The 18641-nt window shown below is 54.2% G+C and overlaps 1 protein-coding gene across 2 annotated transcripts in view; it reads left to right on the top strand.

Annotated features, from left to right (window-relative positions):
- The first annotated feature begins 2981 nt into the window (after window positions 1-2981).
- Window positions 2982-18641, top strand: part of MDGA2 (MAM domain containing glycosylphosphatidylinositol anchor 2) — a 453583-nt gene continuing 437923 nt past the window's right edge. Inside the window, exon 1 of one of the 2 annotated variants that reach the window (XM_064142812.1) lies at window positions 2982-3335. In XM_064142812.1, the coding sequence (XP_063998882.1) occupies window positions 3263-3335 (73 nt within the window). In that variant the 5' untranslated portion in view covers window positions 2982-3262. The remainder of the gene's footprint in view (window positions 3336-18641) is intronic. The other variant, XM_064142804.1, reaches the window with a different exon arrangement.

The raw sequence follows: 18641 nt of genomic DNA, 5'->3' as shown, positions 1-18641 counted from the left end.
ATCTTGTGAAACCTGCTGTCAGTGATCCTTCTTTAGCAGAGGAGTTGGATGGAATGCTCTCCCCCCATGCTGGGATTCTGTGGCTTCCAGACGATGAACTGGATGGCTCTGAGCGCTTTGGGAATGGAACCACCCCAGAGCAATGCATTGGATCACCTCACAAGGGCAGGGCTGAGAAGATCACTGCCAGCAGTGGCCAGGAGAGTGCTCAGCAGTGCTAGAAGAGTCCCAGTCTTGCTAACAATGTCCCACCTCATGTCATTGGGGTTATGAGAAACCCTGACAGTGCAATTGCTTCTTCAGGAACATGTCAATTTATCCTGGCCTTGAGCACTAATCCTTAATTGATGGAGGCAGAGAAGGAAGATGAATGTTGCTGTGTCCAAGGTTTTCATGGGTTTGGTGCAATCCCTGAAGGAATCAAGCAAGAGGGGGAGGTGACAAAGCTAGCCAGTCCTTGGTTTGTTCTGGTAAACTGGGGGATGTTCACCAGTCCAAGTCACACTGGACCCCAAAATGTAGGGACAAAGGCAGTCCGAGTGGAGCCCAGGAAGGTGCTGGGGGCCAGTGAGGTAGCTCAGACACTTTGTGGAGGCCAAGCAGCACCAAAGTGGGGAATGACTAGGTGATAACTCAGCAGAGGGTGTGCTCAGCTGTATCATTGCCTGACAGATATCAGGAATCTTGTCCCTTTTGTGTCCCACTCCTTGAGTCACTCATATGTGTCACACCAGGGTGTAGGAACCCAAAGGCTGGTGACTGTCCTTAGCCCCATGCCCTGGGGAAACCTGAAGCAAGACTGGGGAGAGACTGGGAAAGGCCACAATGATGACCCTCTGGCACTCCAGGAGTTACCAAGGCACTTAGCTCTGAGGTTGCCCCTCAGGGACTGGGCAGAGGGGGAATGGGGTTGAGATGGAGGTGAGAGGGGACAACATAGGGACATCAGGCTCAGAGTGCTGCAGGGAGTCCCCATGGAGGGAGTGTAGACAAGGCTGGGGACTTTGTCTGGGACCAGTAGGACATGCAAAGGTCAGATCCCATGGCACATCCAGGGTGGAATGGGACCAACTGCACGTTGCACCCTGGAGTGGAACGGGATCAACCACACGTTGCACCCTGGAGTGGAACGGGATCAACCACACTGTGCATCCTGGAACAGAAGGGGATCCACTGCATGGTGCATTCCGGAGCAGAATGGGATCAACCTCATGATTGCATCCTCTGAAATGAATAAACCAGATGGCTCATCTCGAAGTGGAATGAGATGATCCACACCATGCACCCTGGAGCGGAGCAGGGCACTCCATGGCACTCATCCCAGCTCCGAGCAGAAGGCACTGCACCACGCAGCTGCCTCCAGGGAGCTCTGCACTGCACTTTTCCAGGGGAGAGCAGGATGGAAAGCACCACACAAGCCAGCTCTGAGCAGGGAGAACAGTGTGGTGCATCTGAGAGCAGGATGGGATCAGCTGCATGGGGCATCCTGGAGCAGAACAGGTGGCTCTGCAGCGTGCATCCCAGCTCCGAGCAGCTGCCTAGCCTGCTCTGGGGCGCTCCACAGCGTGCATCCTGGCATGGAACGGGATGAATTGCACATCCTGGAGCCGAACGGGATCGGCAGCACGGTGCATCCCAGAGCAGAATAGGTCACTCCGCTTCATGCCTCCCGGCTCCGAGCGGGATGCACCGCACCGAGTAGATGGCTCTGGGGCGCTGTGTACCATGAATTCCGGAACAGAGAGGAATGGATATCACCCCGCATCCCGGGATCAGCTGCACGGCACACCCTGAAGCGGAACGGGGGCGCTTTGCTCAGTGTATCCCAGTTCCAAGCGGGACGCACGGCGTAACCGACTCCGGGGCGCTCCGCACCTTGCATCCCAGATCGGAACAGGATGAATCGCACCGCATATCCCTGCTCCGAGAGGGATGCACCACACCACGCATCCCGGCTCCGAGCGGGATGCATAGCATCGCATAGCCACCTTTGGGGTACTCCGCACCACGCATCCCGGAGCGGAACGGGATCAAGTGCACGGTGCATGCCGGAGCAGAACGGGGCGCTCTGCACCGCGCATCCCCAGAGGAATGGATCGCACCGCGCATCCCGGCGCGGAACGGGGTCAACTACGCGGTTGCATCCCGGAGCAGAACGGGTCTCTCTACACTGCGTATCCCAGCTCCGAGAGGAGCCATCCCACACTTTGATACCGCCCGCAGCCCCTAGGCGCCCGACAGCGGTGGCAGAGCCGCGGGACACTGGAAGTGGTGGCAGAGGAGGAGAGCGGGATGGGGGAGGAAGAAGGAGGAGGAGGAGGAGGCGGAGGAAGGCGAGCGGCAGCCAGCCACGCAGCTTTGACGTCGGCGGGCTGCAGCTCCCCGGCTGGCGGCACGTAGAGCACCAACGTGACAGCAGCATCGCCGCCCGCCCTCCATTCCCCCACCGCACACGCACCCAGAGGGAAGCCCCCCCACCCCCCACCCCCGCATCCCTCCATCCTTCATCCTCATCCTCCCTCCCCACCACCCCACCCCAGCCATGGACCGTTCCGCCGCCGCTCCGCAGGCGCGCTGAGGGACCACCAAGAAGAGCAGGACACACCTCCGTGGTGTGCCGTTCCCCCCCCCCCCCCCCTTCCTCCTCACCATCCTCATCCTCATCCTCCTCCTCCTCCCCGACGTCACCTCCGCGCCCGCGCAAGGGGTTTGTTGGGGAAAGGGGGGGGTGGGGGGGTGGTGGGGGGGGGGGGGGGTTGTCCCCCGCTCATCATGCGGGGGTCTGGGAGATGCGATGGCATCTGATGGCCGCGGGGCTCAAACGGCTGCGGTGGCCCCGGGAGGAGCTCGGTGGCCCCGGTGTGAGGAAGGGAAGGCGGTGGTCAGAGCTTTAAAGGGGGTTTGAGAAGGTTTTTATAGGGGGGTGGGGGGGTGGGGGGTGTTTGTGGGGAGTTGAGGGTGGGGGCGGCCAGTTTGCTGCCCCAAACCCCTTCGTACTGCTCCGGAGGAGGAGGAAGAGGAGGAGGAAGAGGAGGAGGGAGGAAGGGGAAGGGAGGGAAGGACCCGGAGCGGTGCCCACCACCGCCTGCCCCCCGCCGCCCTGCCTTGCGCGGGCGTGCGCGGCTCGGCCGCAGCTCCGGCGGGCTCTTGCCTTGTCAACTCCCCCCCCTCCCCCCCAAATCTTCCCCATCACCCCCCCATACACCCCTTCTCCCCCCCCTCCCACCACCACCGGGCTGGATATGTGGATGTTCACGTGAAGATGGATGTAGCGATCAGGCTGCTGGGCTTGCTGACGGTTCTGCTGGAGGGCAGCTCCGGGCAAGGGGTCTACGGTAAGTGACCTTGTCGCGACTGTCGCCGAGGGCGGGAGGCAGGGGGTGTATGACGGTGAGGGGGGTCCGTCCATCCATCCATCATCTGTTGTCCCCAACCTCCCACCCTGCGCGGTCGCGGGGGTGGCGGAGGCAGCGGCGTTGCCATGAGACGCTGACATTGCGCGGTGTAAAAAATGGGGAGGGGGGAGTCCAGGGGGGTTGGATGTGACTGGTCCCAGTCCAGTACGGAGCGAGTGGGTTCCTTCGCTGTTTCTGTGAAGGTTTTTCCCGCACCCGCGGAAGCCACTGCACTTGTTTTCTCCGCGGAAAGAAGGGCGGAGGCGAAGCGCAAACTTGCCCAGGTTCCGTGGGACCTTGCCCGGGTTCCGCGGGTAGCCCCGCGGGCGCGTAGCTCTTCTTTTCCCCCTCCTCGCCCCCCCCTTCCCTCCCGGCAGTGACTTGCAAATCGCCCTCGGCAGGCTGCGCGGAGCTGGTGGCATCTCCTGCCCGGCGACAGCACCCACGGTGCTTCGCGGGGTCCGGCTCTGGGGCCGTGGGTCTTGTTGCTTCCTCACACCCCTCCCCACAACGACCTCCTCAAGCTGGCCCCGTCTCGGTGATGCCCGGAGCTGAGCAGTGCACGGGGGATCGTTGGACCGCGGTGATGTGCGGTGGGGACGCCGCCCGGTGCGATGGCACCGGTTCCGGTGATGTCTCAGTCTCGGTGATGCCCCAGTCCCGGTGACGCTCTGGTCCCTGTGATGCGCCGGTCCCAGCGATGCCCTGGCTCCGTTAATGCCCCACTCCAGTAACTGGCTGCTGTGATGCCCGGGTTTCTGTGATGCCTCAGTCTCGGTGATGCTGTGGTCCCTGTGATGCCCCGGTCCCACAGATGCCCTGGCTCCGGTGATGCCCTGCCTGCTGTGATGCCCTAGCTGTTGTGATGCCCCAGCCCCGGTGATGCTCTGATCCCTGTAATGCCCCGATCCCAGTGATACCCTGGCTGCTGTGATGCCCCAGTCCCGGTATATCCTCGCTGCTGTGACGCCTTGGTTCTGGTGATGCCCCGGCCCCGGTGATGCCCCAGTCCTGGTGATGCTTCAGCTGCTGTGATGACCGAGTCCCAGTGATGCCCTGGCCCCGGTGATGCCCCGGCTTTTCTTATGTCCCAGCACTGGTGATGTTCCGGCTCCAGTGACGCCCCAGTCCTGATGATCCTAGTGATGCCCCAGGTGCTGTGATGCCCTGGCCCCGGTGATGCCCCATTCCCAGCAAAGCCGTCTTCCCAGCGATGCCTCAGCCCTAGCAATGCCGATCCCAACGATCCAACGATTCCTGGTCCTGCCTTGCTCCCGATCATGCCTGGCTCTAGTAATGCTCTGCCTGCTGTGATGCTTCACCCCCAGTGATGCCCCATCCCTGGTCCCAGAGATGCCCTAGTCCTCGGTGATGCCTGGCGGTGGGGGGGGGGGGGTTATGTAAGCGGCGCGGTGCTGCTGGGAGCGTTGTCTCTGGTCCTTGGTGCTGAGGAGACTTCATGAATTTACCAGTAAATGCTTCGTTTGACATCCACTCCTTCAAGCTCCTGCTCCTGTTTCACCACTGAAACATTCGCTTCCCGCCAGTGAGAGATGTTTCCTTCCCACCAGATAGAAATGTACTCCCCCCCTCCCGCGCCCATCCCCGTCCCCCGTGTCCCCCCCCAACAAACCTTTTTGGTTTAATTTTGGAGGATTTCAGTGTAACTGAGGCTATCTGAGGGGTTTCTGCTCTCAGGCACTGGATTCTGAGCACAGATCCAAGCTCTGGGGGCTCTCTGCCTTTCCTAACACGCAGCTACATGCTGTTGGATGAAGCACCGTGGTGAAGAGCAGAGGGTTTGCTTGGGATGATTGGGTTTGCTGGGTCCCACCTTGGTCTGAACACCACTGTGCTGTCACATATGGATTTGCAGTAAGACTTCTTCTTTTTGGGGGGTGGGGTGTGTGCAAGGCTGCATTTTCTTCCCACAGGGTGGAATATCTTAGTTAGGTGAAGGACGTTGGGTGAAGGGCTGGGGTGGGAGAAGTGTGTGTGTGGGGGGGACTGTGTTGGAGAAGTCAATCCTATGTCTGCACTGTACTTTCATCTGCATTTGGGTTTCTTGGTTCCTGAAGGTTGGTTTGAGCAAGAAGGCAGCTCTCTGATTACTTTCCCCCCTGCCTCCAGCTCCAGAAGATAAAAGCCAAGCTCAGGGTATGTTTCCAGCAGTCTGGAGCTCCCGGAAGAGTCCATTCTTCTCTGCTAGGGCCATTTTGAGGAAAGAAGTTGAGAAAGTAAAGCTCTGAGTTCCATTAGGAAAAGCCCTATCCAAGGAGAAGGTGCATGCTTAGTCCTTTTTGCTTCAGGAAAATCAGTTTGTGGCATCTGAGCAACTTTTTTTCTGCCCCTGCTTGAAGATTGCCAGATCCTCAGGCTTTCAAGCGTGGTGCATTGAAGGCATCTTGCTGAGTTAGCTCACTGGGTCCTTGCTTCTGTGCCACCTGAAATGCTGGGGGCCCTTCTGAGAGCAGGTAGAGCTCCAACACCATCCTCTGTAAGGATAGCTTGAGGTGTTTCTCCAAGCAGAGAATCCAATAATCCTGGCCATCCTTCCTGGGCATTGCCACCTTCTCCAGCCCTGCAGGGAGAGTTTGCTGGCCACTGAGCCATCATTCATCATTCAGTTTAAGGGTGATAGAGTGCTGGACCAGGCTGCACAGAGAGGTGGTGGAGTCTCCACCTCTGGAGACATTCAAACCCTGTCTGGACATGTTCCTGTGTGACCTCCTCTGGGCGTATCTGTCTTGGCAGGGGGGTTGGATTGGGTGATCTCCAGAGGTCACTTCCAACCTTTCCCATCCTGTCATTCTGTGATGCAGGGGTCATTTGCCACTGGTTTCTCTGCAATTCCTCCCACTGAGGTAGTGTCTGCCACTGATTTCCCTCCTCTTGAGGTTGTGTCTTATCAGAATGTGTGTCCACAAGACAGGGTCTCGCTGGGTGACGTTCACCACCTGAGCTCTGCCACCTACAGATGCTCATCTGTGGTAGTGCAGGAGGTGTAGAACAGGACCTGGAGTGAGAGGGAGTGTGTCCAGCCAGGAGAGCAGCACCTGAGAGCTTGTTTTCCTGCCTTAGAATGCAGAAGAAATGCTCCACATTTACACCCGGCTCACACGAGGGGGAAAATTAATGTCCCATGATGTCTGCCTGTGTGCCTCCTCATTAACTTCCCTCCCTGCTCCTTCCCAAAGAAACTGAAATTCAAAACTTGGTTGTTCCTGAAGGTGAACGTGAGGGGTGTGGGGGTGGGAACCAAGGCACCAACTCTGGGAAGAGCAGGTCAGGGCTGGCGCAGCTCTGCCTGGTGCCCGCCACCCCTTTCTCTGTGTCACACGCTGCTTCACCAAAGGATGGGGGACAAGCAGAGCTGCTAAAATCCTTGTCAACACACAGCAATTCCTCGGCTCTGCTTCTCCCAGCTTGGTTTCCTGGTGAAATAATGGAGTTAAAACTCCAGTGCTTGGTGGACTTTGCCTCCCCCTTTCCAATTCTGCATGACTCGCACCGTTAATAAAGCAGAAAATGTAGGCATTCAGAACCTGATGGTTATCCTCTGATGTAACTTCATGTTACAAGAGGAGAAGCTGAAATGGGAAAGCTCATGTGACCATGGAGTGGTTTGAAGCAGATGTGGGAGTTGGGGGAGAGTGGAGAGCAATTTCCTCATCTGTTTTCCCCACTGGTGTGACCTGGAGGCTCGCTGAGGACCTCAAGATCCCCATGAGGTTGATGAGACAGTGGAATGGATTGCCCAAGTGAGTTGTGGATGCTAAGTATTTAAGGCCAAGATGGATAAGGCTTTGAGCAGCCTGGACAAGTGGGAGGTGTCCCTGCCCATGGCAGGGAGGTTGGAACTAGATGACCTCAGGCATTGGAATATGTTGTCCGGGAAGGTGATGGAGTTACCATCCCTGAAGGTGTTCAAGGAATGTGGGGATATGGAGCTTTGGGACATGGTTTGCTGTGGTCTGAATTTGAAGGTTGAATTTGATGCTCTTACAGATCTTTTTCAACAGAAACAATTCTAGGTTGGACTGGATGATCTTGGAGGTCTCTTCCAACCTGGTTGATTCTATGATTCTATGATCTTTAAGGTATCTTCCAACTCGAGCCATTCTATGATTCTCTAATTCTATAACTTCACTTGCTGAGATGTCCCTTGTGTCCCAGGTCCCACCTTCTCCCCTGCAAGGCAACCTAATCAACACCTGAAAAGCAGCCAGGAGAACCTCAGTGCTACTATTTCCTTCTGGTCAGGTGCTGGAGGGATGCCTAAAGGAGCATGGGGGAACCCTTCCAGTGCTGTCATGCAGAGTGCGTGGGTGTGTGCAGTCAGAGCAGCCCCTTCTGCAGCACCTGCAAGAAGGTGATCACAAGTGCCATGAGCATGCACTGTGCTCAGAAATGTCAGAGCCCCTCCCCCCCCCCCCCCCATCCTGCCAAGGACCCAGAATTGAGGGTAGTATGTAGAATCATAGAATCAGAGAATCAACCAGGTTGGAAGAGATCACCAAGATCATCCAGCCTAACCTAGCACCCAGCCCTAGCCAGTCAACTAGACCATGGTACTAAATGCCTCATCCAGCCCTTGCTTGAACACCTCCAGGGATGGTGACTCCACCACCTCCCTGGGCAGCCCATTCCAATGCCAATCACTCTCTCTGACAACAACTTCCTCCTAACATCCAGCCTAGACCTCCCCTGGCACAACTTGAGACTGTGTTCCCTTCTTCTGTTGCTGGTTGCCTGGCAGAAGAGCCCATCCCCACCTGGCTACAGCCTCCCTTCAGGTAGTTGTAGAAAGCAATGAGGTGGGATGCAGAGTGTAAATTGTTGGGAGAAGCAACCAAGGCAAAGCTACATGGAAGGATTTAGTGCTCTCTACAACTGCCTTAAGGGAGGTGGTTGTCAGGTGTGTGTTGGTCTCTTCTCCCAGGGAGCAAGTGACAGAACAAGAGGGAATGGCTTCATGCTGCACCAGGGAAGGTTTAGGCTGGACATTAGGAAAAGACTTCTCACTGAAAGAGTTGTCAGGCATTGGAATGGGCTGTCCAAGGAGGTGGTGGAGTCACCATCCCTGGAGGTATTTAAAAGCTGTGTAGATGTGGTGCTTGTAGATATGGCTTAGTGGTGTACTTGATAGAGTAGGGTTAATGGTTGGACTCAATGATCGTGAAGGTCTTTACCAACCTAAATGATTCCATGATTAAATACCAGGTTGTCCTTGTTCCTGTTGCAAAGCATCGACTATTACCCAACAGGCTTTATTTTTGTCATGGATTTGTTTTCCATCAGGAAACAGTTTGGGGAATGATGAACCCAACCCCCAGAGCTGGCACTTTGTCCTCATTGTCCTTGTTCCTTTTGCAAAGTATCAACTATTACCCAACAGGCTTCACTTTCATCATGGATTTGTTTTCCATCAGGAAACAGTTTGGGGAGTGATGAACCCAACCTCTAGAGTTGGTACTTTGTCCTAATTGGAGTCTGATGAAGCTTTTTGGATCTTGGGCTGAGGGAAGTATAGCAGGGTCACGCAGCACAGCAAAAGATCTTCCAATGGCCTCTGGTCACCACTTTATGATTGTACATTCACAGAATGGTTTGGGTTGGAAGGGACCTTAATGATCACCTAATTCCCACCTTCCTGCCATGGGCAAGGACACTCAACCAGGTTGCTCAAGGCTTTGTGCAACCTGGCCTTGAACACCTCCAGGAAGGGGGCAAGATGATGATATTGTGGTATGTTTGCTCCTCTCTGAGCTGGGGTTGTTTAGCCTGGAGAAGAGGAGGCTCAGGGCAGACCTCATTGCTGCCTACAGCTACCTGAAGGGAGGTAGTAGCCAGGTGGGGTTGGTCTCTTCTGCCAGGCAACCAGCAACAGAACAAGGGGACACAGTCTCAAGCTGTGCCAGGGGAGGTCTAGACTGGATGCTAGGAGGAAGTTGTTGTCAGAGAGAGTGATTGGCATTGGAATGGGCTGCCCAGGGAGGTGGTGGAGTCACCATCCCTGGAGGTGTTCAGGCAAAGACTGGTTGAGGCACTTAGTGCCATGGTCTGGTTAATTGGCCAGGGCTGGGTGCTAGGTTGGACTGGCTGAGCTTGGAGGTCTCTTCGAATCTGGTTGATTCTATGATTCTGTGGTCTGTCTGATTGGCTAGGGCTGGGTTCTGGGTTGGGCTGGATGAGCTTGGAGGTCTCTTCCAACCTGCTTGATTCTATGACTCTATCATTAATGACTGCTGCCTTTGAAACCGACAATATATGTGACCTGGCCTTTGCCTCCCTAACTCTTGCCTGGCTGGAAGAAGTGGATTGGAAGGATGAAAGATGGGAAGAAAGGGTTGAGGGGAAAGAAGGGGGAAAAAAAAAGAAAGAGAGAGAGCATTTTCCTGCTTGGAAAGGCTGGTTGCCCATTTCTGCTGGTGAAGGCAGCCCCTTGGCTCCCCAGAGCCAGATGCCGCAGGAGGGTAATTTCCGCGTGGCTGCTCGCCTGGGCCGGGTGTGAATGAGGGTGTTGTGTGGGTCGGTTTAACCCCACACAATTCAGGATATTGTGTGAGGGAGAAGCGTTGATCCCTCGGGAACAGGGGAGGGATTATTGTACTGCTGCAGGGGCCGGTGGTTCTGAGCCAGCTGTGAGCTTCCTCCCCTCACCCAGCTCCAGGACGAGGTTGTTGGTTTGGGTTTTATTTTTCTTTGCGGGAGCCAACCGAGGGCTGAGAGCTTTTAACTCTTAACTGAGCCCCCAGAGAAGGGAAAACTCCTCCCTCTCAGGCTGCAGAGGTTGACACTGGGGCTGCAGCAGCTGTTCTAAGATGAATTTCATCTTCAGCTACTAAATCACTTTGGGAGCGCGGAGAGGTGGGGAAGCAACCATCATGTGTCATATGGGCAGCCAAAGTCCTCTGGTTCATAGAATCATAGAGTCAGAGCATCACAGAATCAGGCAGGGTTGGAAGGGACCACAAGGAGCAGCCAGTTCCAACCTCCCTGCCATGAGCAGGGACATCCTACAATAGAGCAGGCTGCACACAGCCTCAGCCAGCCTGGCCTTAAACACCTCCAGGAATCAGGCTTCCACCACCTCCCTGGGCAACCCCTTCCAGGCTTTCACCACTCTCATGATGAAGAACTTATCCCCAACATCCAGTCTGAATCTACCCATTTTTAGCTTGGTTCCATTCTCCCCAGTCCTGGCACTCCCTCACAGCCTAGAAAGTCCTTCCCCAGCTCTTTTGGAGGCTCCCTTCAGATGCTGGAAGGCCACAAGAAGATCACCTGGAAGCCTCCTCTTCTGCAGCCTGCACAGCCCCAACTCTTTCAGTCTGTGCTCACAGCAGAGCTGCTGCAGCCCTCTGAGCATCCTCCTGGCCCTTCTCTGGACACACTCCAGCACCTCCATAGCCCTCTTGTCCCAAGGACTCCAGAACTGGATGCAGTACTCCAGGTGGGGTCTCACCAGTGTGGAGCAGAGGGGCAGGATCACTTCCCTGGCCCTGCTGCCCACACTGCTCTTGCTGCAGCCCAGGCTCTGGTTGCTCTCTGGGCTGCCAGAGCACACTGACAGCTCAGACTGAGTTTGTCATTCACCAGCATCCCCCAAGTCCCTCTCCTCAAGGCTGCTCTCTAGCAACTCACTGCCCAGCCTGGATTTGTGCTTGGCATTGCCTGGACCCAGCTGCAGGACCTTGCACTTTGTCTTACTGAACTCCATGAGGTTGGCTTGGGTCCAGTGCTGCTGCTCCATCACTGTTGGAAGAAACTTTCCTTGTCACCACACCAAGCCCCCAAGACTGGCTGGCTGCTCATTAGGTCATTCAGTTTAGCTTTTTATAGCTCCTCTTTCCAATTTTGAGTTGTCTGGACCTGACTGAATGATTTCCTGCCATCTCCATAAAAAATGCTCCTACTAAAAATAGCTGAAAATGGAGGGAAGTCAGTTTGATGTTCCCAGGCAGGTTTTGAAGCCTTGTTCTTCTGGAAAGGGGACTTTCAAAACATGGTAGTTGCCCAGGGAATCATAGAATTGTTTTGGTTGGTAAAGGTCTTTAAAATCACTAAGTCCAACTGCCAAACTAAGACCACCATGGCCATTAAACCATGTCCCAATGTGCCATGTCCCCAGGTGGCTCTTGAACACCTCCAGGGACAGTGACTTCAGCACCTAGGACCAAACTGGTGGTCCAGGCTGGGAGTGCTTCTTGTATCCATGAGAGGTTGAAGAGCCAAGTGGTTGTATGATTCTGTGATTCTAAGATGATCTTTAAGGTCATTTTTGACCTAGCCCATTCGATGGTTCTGTGTCATAGTGCCTGATATTTAACTGAATTTCATTAAGGAAGGGTGAAAAATCACAAAATCAAGCAGGGTGGAAGAGACCTCCAAGCTCAGCCAGTTCAACCTAGCACCCAGCCCTAGCCAAGCAACCAGACCATGGCACTCAGTGCCTCATCCAGGCTTTGCTTGAACACCTCCAGACACAGTGACTCCACCACCTCCCTGGGCAGCCCATTCCAATGCCAATCACTCTCTCTGACAACAACTTCCTCCTAACATCCAGCCTAGACCTCCCCTGGCACAACTTGAAACTGTCCCCCTTTGTTCTATTGCTGGGTGCCTGGCAGAAGAGCCCAACCCCACCTGGCTACAGCCTCCTTTCAGGGAGCTGGAGACAGCAATGAGGTCTGCCCTGAGCCTCCTCTTCTGCAGGCTGCACACCCCCAGCTCCCTCAGCTTCTCCTCACAGGGCTGTGCTCCAGGCTCCTCCCCAGCCTTGCTGCCCTTCTCCAAACACCTTCCAGCACCTCAACAGCTCTCTGCAATTCAGGAGCCCAGAACTGGACACAGCACTCAAGGTGTGGCCTGAGCAGTGCTGAGCACAGGGGCAGGATAACCTCCCTTGTCCTGCTGGAACCAGGGGACACAGTCTCCAGTTGTTCCAGGGGAGGTCTAGGCTGGATGTTAGGAGGAAGTTGTTGGCAGAGAGAGTGACTGAAATGTGGGAGATCAACCCAGATGAGATCCATGGTGTCTCCTGGCCTCAAACTCTAGGAAGCAGTGAATCTATTTCTAACATATTAAAGCAGTGATTGGAGTAATGTGTGTTAGGAAATGGCCTGGACTTTAATTATGTCGCTAATAAATGACACCATTAAACCACTCTGTGTCCTTCAGAGTGCAGCTACTGAAACTTGAGGTAGGAAGGGATGAGGAGACGGGCTTGAGGGGCTGAAAATTCCTCTTTGCTCCTTGGTGTGGGTAGCAGAACCACTTCTCCTGGGCTTTCTGATGAATAGAGCACACACCTTGCTCCCCCTGTGGTAGGCATTGCTCAGGAGATCACAGCCAGGTAGGCATTGCTCAGGAGATCACAGCCAGGGTTTCTGTCAAGTGGCCTCTACATAGCAGTGTACCCAAGTACCACTGGCCTCCAAATGAGAGCAGTGCCCAGGTATCAGAGGAATGGGGCTCTGGTGGGGCTCTGGAGGGCTTTGGGCTAAGGAATACCATGCTCTGAAATGCAGCAGCCAGGAAGAGTCTCAGCAAGCCCTGGCTGCTCTGCTGCAGCCACACTTTTGGGCTCCATGGCACCAGAAAATGTCACCATTCCATGGTATTTGGTCTCCTGTGACTCCTTTGCTATGAAGGAGGCAGACACTTGGCTATGTCTCCTCAATGCTGATCAGTTCCTAAGGGGTGGAGAGCAAAAGGATAGGGCCAGACTCTTCTCAGTGGTGCCCAGTGACATGACAAGAGGCAATGGGCACAAACTGAAACTCTGGAGGCTTCACCAGAGCAGGAGCAAAAAGTTCTTTGGCATGAGGGTGCTGGAGCCCTGGAGCAGGCTGCCCAGAGAGGTGGTGGATTCTCCTTCTCTGGAGAGATTGTAAACCCACCTGGACATTGTGATCCTGAGCAAGCTGCTGTGGGTGATCCTGCTTTATTTAACTGAAATAACTCATTTGCCTGTGGGGTGGAGGAAAAAGCTGTGAGGGGGAAGGAGGTACCTTCTTGTATGTGCTTGAAACATAGTCAGGGAGGTGGGTTCTTTGTTTTGGTGATGAGTGGTTTTACAGGCTCTTGAGGACATGTCATAGAGCTGCCTTGTGGTGGATCTGTAAGGAAGTTTTGGATCTATCATTGCTTCTGCTCTTCATCTGCCACATGATTGTGTAACGGTGTGTGAAGTGGATGAAGATTTGAGCAAAACCTGGTCTGGTGGAAGCTGTCCCTGCCCATGCTAGTGGGGGTTTGAACAAGCTGATCTTTAAGGTCATTTTCAACCGAGCCCATTTGATGGTTCTGTGTGATAGTGCCTGATATTTAACTGAATCTCATTAAGGAGGAGTGAAAAATCATTAAGGAAGGGTGAAAAATTATAGAATCAAGCAGGTTGGAAGAGACCTCCAAGCTCAGCCAGCACAACCTAGCACCCAGCCCTGGCCAATCAACCAGACCATGGCACTAAGTGCCCCAGCCAGGCTTCTTGAACACCTCCAGGGACGGTGACTCCACCACCTCCCTGGGCAGCCCATTCCAATGCCAATCACTCTCTCTGACAACAACTTCCCCCTAACATCCAGCCTAGACCTGCCCTGGCACAGCTTGAGACTGTGTCCCCTTCTTCTGTTGCTGGGTGCCTGGCACAAGAGACCAACCCCACCTGGCTACAGCCTCCCTTCAGGGAATTGTAGACAGCAATGAGCTCTGCCCTGAGCCTCCTCTTCTGCAGGCTGCACACCCCCAGCTCCCTCAGCCTCTCCTTACAGGGCTGTGCTCCAGGCCCCTCCCCAGCCTTGCTGCCCTTCCAGCACCTCAACATCTCTCTTGAATGGAGGAGCCCAGAACTGGACACAGCACTCCAGGTGTGGCCTGAGCAGTGCTGAGCACAGAGGCACAATAACTTCCCTTGTCCTGCTGGTCACACTGCTCCTGATCGAGGCCAAGATGCCATTGACTCTCCTGCCCACCTAGGCACACTGCGGGCTCATGCTGAACCAGCACCCCCAGTTCCCTTTCTTCCTGGCTGCTCTCAGCCACTCTGTCCCCAGCAGTGGTTAATGTATTAAAACAAGACTCTTTCAATGAAGTGCAACTTCATGTTGGTGTCAATTGCTCCTGGGCTGCATGAGAAAAGTGTGATTCGGAGGTCAAGAAAAGGTCTTCTCCTCTTCCTCCATCCTAGGGAGGACACATCTGGAGTATTGGGTCCAGTTCTGGGCTCCTGACTACAAGCGAGACAGGAAACCACTGGAGAGAGTCCAGTGGAGGCTGGTGAGGATGCTGAGGGGCCTGTAGCATCTCTGTGAGGAGAAAAGGCTGAGAGAGATGGGGTTGTTGAGCCTGGTAGAAGAGCAGCCTGAGAGTTGATGTTCTCAACGTTCAGCAAGAGATAAAGGACCTGCGGGGGGCAAGAGGGTGGGGCCTGACTCTTCTCAGTGGTGCCCAGTCACAGCATGAGGGGCAACGAGCACAAAACAGAATCTAGGAGGTTCCATCTGAACAGGAGGAGAAACTTGTTGGTGTGAGGGTGCCAGAGCCCTGGAGCAGGCTGCCCAGAGAGGCTGTGGAGTCTCCTTCTCTGGACAGATTCCACAGCCAGCTGGACATTGCAGTCCTGGAAAAGCTGCTGCTTGTGTCTCTGCTTTAGCAGGGGGGAGGACGGTTGGACTAGATCTCCAGAGGTGCCTTCCAACCCCCACCCTGCCAGCAGTCCATGCTGTGAATGCTCAGGCTGCTCTTAGCCAAAGGTGGATCTCCATCGCCACACAGGATCCGCTCTGTAAGGCGCAGCCAACCAGGCTGAAGAGCTCTTGGCTAATGAGCTGTGAGAGCTCATCTGAGGCAGAAGCTCTCCCATTTTCTAGTTAGTTTAATTAATGTCTATATTTTGCCTTTTGGGGAAGCTTAACTCTACCTCAGGCCCTTGAAGGAAAGGGGGGGGGGAGAAAAAAAAGGCAGTTTTACTGTTTCAGCTAAATATTCTCATAAAGAGAGTGTCTTGTTGCCCACAGCTATTCCAGACTCCAGCAAAGTAGAGTCCTCAAACTTTAGGGGCTTGCAGAAGTGTAATACTAATACCCTGCAACTAAATTCTCCTCCAACAAAGCCCAGTGGGATTTCCCTAACAGACTTCCCCCCACCCCTCCAGCCTTCATGTAGGAACCCCTCTGAGAGCCTTCCTCTCAGTGTGGTGCTGTGAGTGAGAAGAGAGAGGAGTTTCTGGGTGGTTTTACTTCCAAGGATTGGAAGCTCACAGAATGCATTGGGTTGGAAAGGACCCTCAGAGGTCATCTCATTGAACCGCCTTGCTTTGAGCAAGCCCTGTGAGGAGAGGCTGAGGGAGCTGGGGGTGTGCAGCCTGCAGAAGAGGAGGCTCAGGGCAGACCTCATTGCTGTCTCCAGCTCCCTGAAGGGAGGCTGTAGCCAGGTGGGGTTGGTCTCTTCTGCCAGGCAACCAGCAACAGAACAAGGGGACACAGCCTCAGGTTGTGCCAGGGGAGGTCTAGGCTGGATGTTAGGAGGAAGTAGGTAGAGAAGTGACAGGTTTGTGGTGCAGCAGGGATATGGCAGAAAGGGAGCTGGGGGTGCTGGTAGAGAGTAGCTGAAGATGAGGCAGCAGTGTGCCCAGGTGGGCAGGAGAGCCAATGGCATCCTGGCCTGTATCAGGAGCAGTGTGGCCAGCAGGACAAAGGAGGTTCTTCTGCCCCTGTGCTCAGCACTGCTCAGGCCACACCTTGAGTGCTGTGTCCAGTTCTGGGCTCCTCAGTTCAAGAGAGATGTTGAGATGCAGAAAGGTGTCCAGAGAAGGGCAGCAAGGCTGGGGAGGAGCCTGGAGCACAGCCCTGTGAGGAGAAGCTGAGGGAGCTGGGGGTGTGCAGCCTGCAGAAGAGGAGGCTCAGGGCAGACCTCATTGCTGTCTCCAGCTCCCTGAAAGGAGGCTGTAGCCAGGTGGGGTTGGTCTCTTCTGCCAGGCAACCAGCAACAGAACAAGGGGACACAGTCTCAAGTTGTGCCAGGGGAGGTCTAGGCTGGATGTTAGGAGGAAGTTGTTGTCAGAGAGAGTGATTTGCATTGGAATGGGCTGCCCAGGGAGGTGGTGGAGTCACTGTCCCTGGAGGTGTTCAGGAAGTCTGGCTGGAGCACTTAGTGCCATGGTCTGGTTGATTGGATAGGGCTGGGTGCTAGGTTGGGCTGGCTGAGCTTGGAGGTCTCTTCCAACCTGCTTGATTCTATGATTCTGTGAATCTGCCCCACAAAGGCAAGTGAAGTGCTGTTCAAGCCAAGTGTTGCAAAGGTGGCACAGACCCAGAGTCCACACAGCAAACAGTATTGATGTTTGTGACTTGCAGCTCCAACCTCTGGAGCTCTTCTATGGTGCAAAAATGTTCACTCCAATGCCTTCAGCACACCTCCTGGTAGCTGGAAATAAAGCACATGCAGAACGCTCTGCTCTTCCTGGAATTGAGCTCCTTAGTGCTTCCTGTGGATGGAACCAAAGTTCGTCAGCTCCTCCCTGTTCAGATGGCCAAGCTGCCAGAGCTTCCCCTGGGGTGTGCTGCCATGAAATGGATTAATTTGTGTGCAGAGATCTACTGTGAGCAACCTATGCAGCGGGCAGTAAGCTCTGGTGGCTTGCATCCAGAGAGTTTGTGGAGTCTCCTTCTCTGGAAACTTTGCAGACCTGCCTGGATGTGTTCCTGTGTGACCTGACCTAGATTGTGTGGTCCTGCTCTGGCAAGGGGGTTGGACTGGATGATCTCTCTGGGTCCTTCCAACCCCTAACATCCTGTGAGCCTGTCAGCCTGTGAAGGAGATCCTGGAACATTGCTGAGGCAGTAGGAAAAGAACATGACCTGGGCTGTTAGTCAGGGTTAGGAGGAGCTGGAGGAACAAATGGTTGAGCAAATGTTTCAGCCTGATGTGGTAGCTTGGGGCTCTCTCTGAAAGCTGGGTGATGTTTTGGGAGGAAGTAGATGTACAAATCATGAGTAACCACCAAAGCTTGCTTAGAAGCATGAATGTGATTGCTGGTCCTTCCAACCCCTATCGTCTTGTGACCCTGTGGTCCCATGGGAGACTTGGATCTTGTCTCACCAGAGCTGAGTGATGAGACTGGAGCATTTCACTGAGCCCAGGCTGAGAGAGTTGGGGTTGTTCAGCCTGGAGAAAGGGAAGCTGAAGAGAGACCTTCTGAGGACTACCTGAAGGGAAGTTGTGGTGAGGTGGAAGTCAGTCCCTTCTCCGTGGTGACAGGTGATAGGACAGGAGCAAGTTTGCATCCAGGGGAGGTTTTGCTTAGACATTAGAGGAAAACTCTTCACTGAAAGGGTTGTCAAGCCCTGAAACAGGCTCCCCAGGGAGGTGGTTGAATCTCCATCACTGGAAAGAAACATGGCTTAGTGGTGGACTTGGTAGTGTAGATCTGGTGCTTAGGGACCAACTTCTGTAGAGTTGGTTGGACTGGACCTTAAAGACCTTTTCCAACCAAACCAATCTCAGGATGCATCTCCAGTGTGTGTAACCATGCTTGGCTGCTTGGAGCAGTGGTGACCTTCATTAGTTGGATTCTTGGTTTCAGATGCAGGGGATGAAGAAATAAAGCAGATGGGGAGTGTGTCCTAATGAGGACAGCTGAAGATTAATCTGTGGGTCAGCAGCACTCCACCATTGAGGGTTGTACAGCTGTAGCTAATACAGCAATAAATTAAATTGCAACAGTAGACAGGGCTGGTGTTGAAAACCTGCTCCACAAATTGGTTGTGCAGTAAAATATGTTCCAGAGAAGAAGAATCTGTCATTCACTGCCCCCATTTAAAGCCCAGCCTGGTTTTAGGGGCTGGGTTTTAACCAAGTGTTTGCTTTAATCAAGTTCGAGTGTTCAAACACTTTAACCATTTCAGTGCCAGAAAAATAGGAGACTGCAGCACCTAAAAAAAAGAAAGAAAGAAACAACCAAGCAAAGTTTTTCATGATGTTCAGGGAGGTTGTGACTACTCTAGCCTTGAAAAGAGATGTGTTGTCGAGAGTGGGGAAAACTTGGGCCAGTTTGTCCAGAGACGTGGGGGATACTTCATCCCTGGAAAGATTCCAGCCCCAGTTGTTCCAAGGCTCTAAGCAACCTGCTCCAGTTGCAGATCACAGAATCATAGAAACATAGATTCAAGCAGGTTGGAAGAGACTTCTAAGCTCAACCAGCCCAACCTAGCACCCAGCCCTAGCCAGTCAACCAGACCA

This window comes from Pogoniulus pusillus, chromosome 1 (assembly GCF_015220805.1).
Source record: "Pogoniulus pusillus isolate bPogPus1 chromosome 1, bPogPus1.pri, whole genome shotgun sequence".
Taxonomy (NCBI): Eukaryota; Metazoa; Chordata; class Aves; order Piciformes; family Lybiidae; genus Pogoniulus; species Pogoniulus pusillus.
The sequence above is the reverse complement of the archived record's forward strand: the minus strand, read 5'-3'. Positions and strand labels throughout refer to the sequence as shown.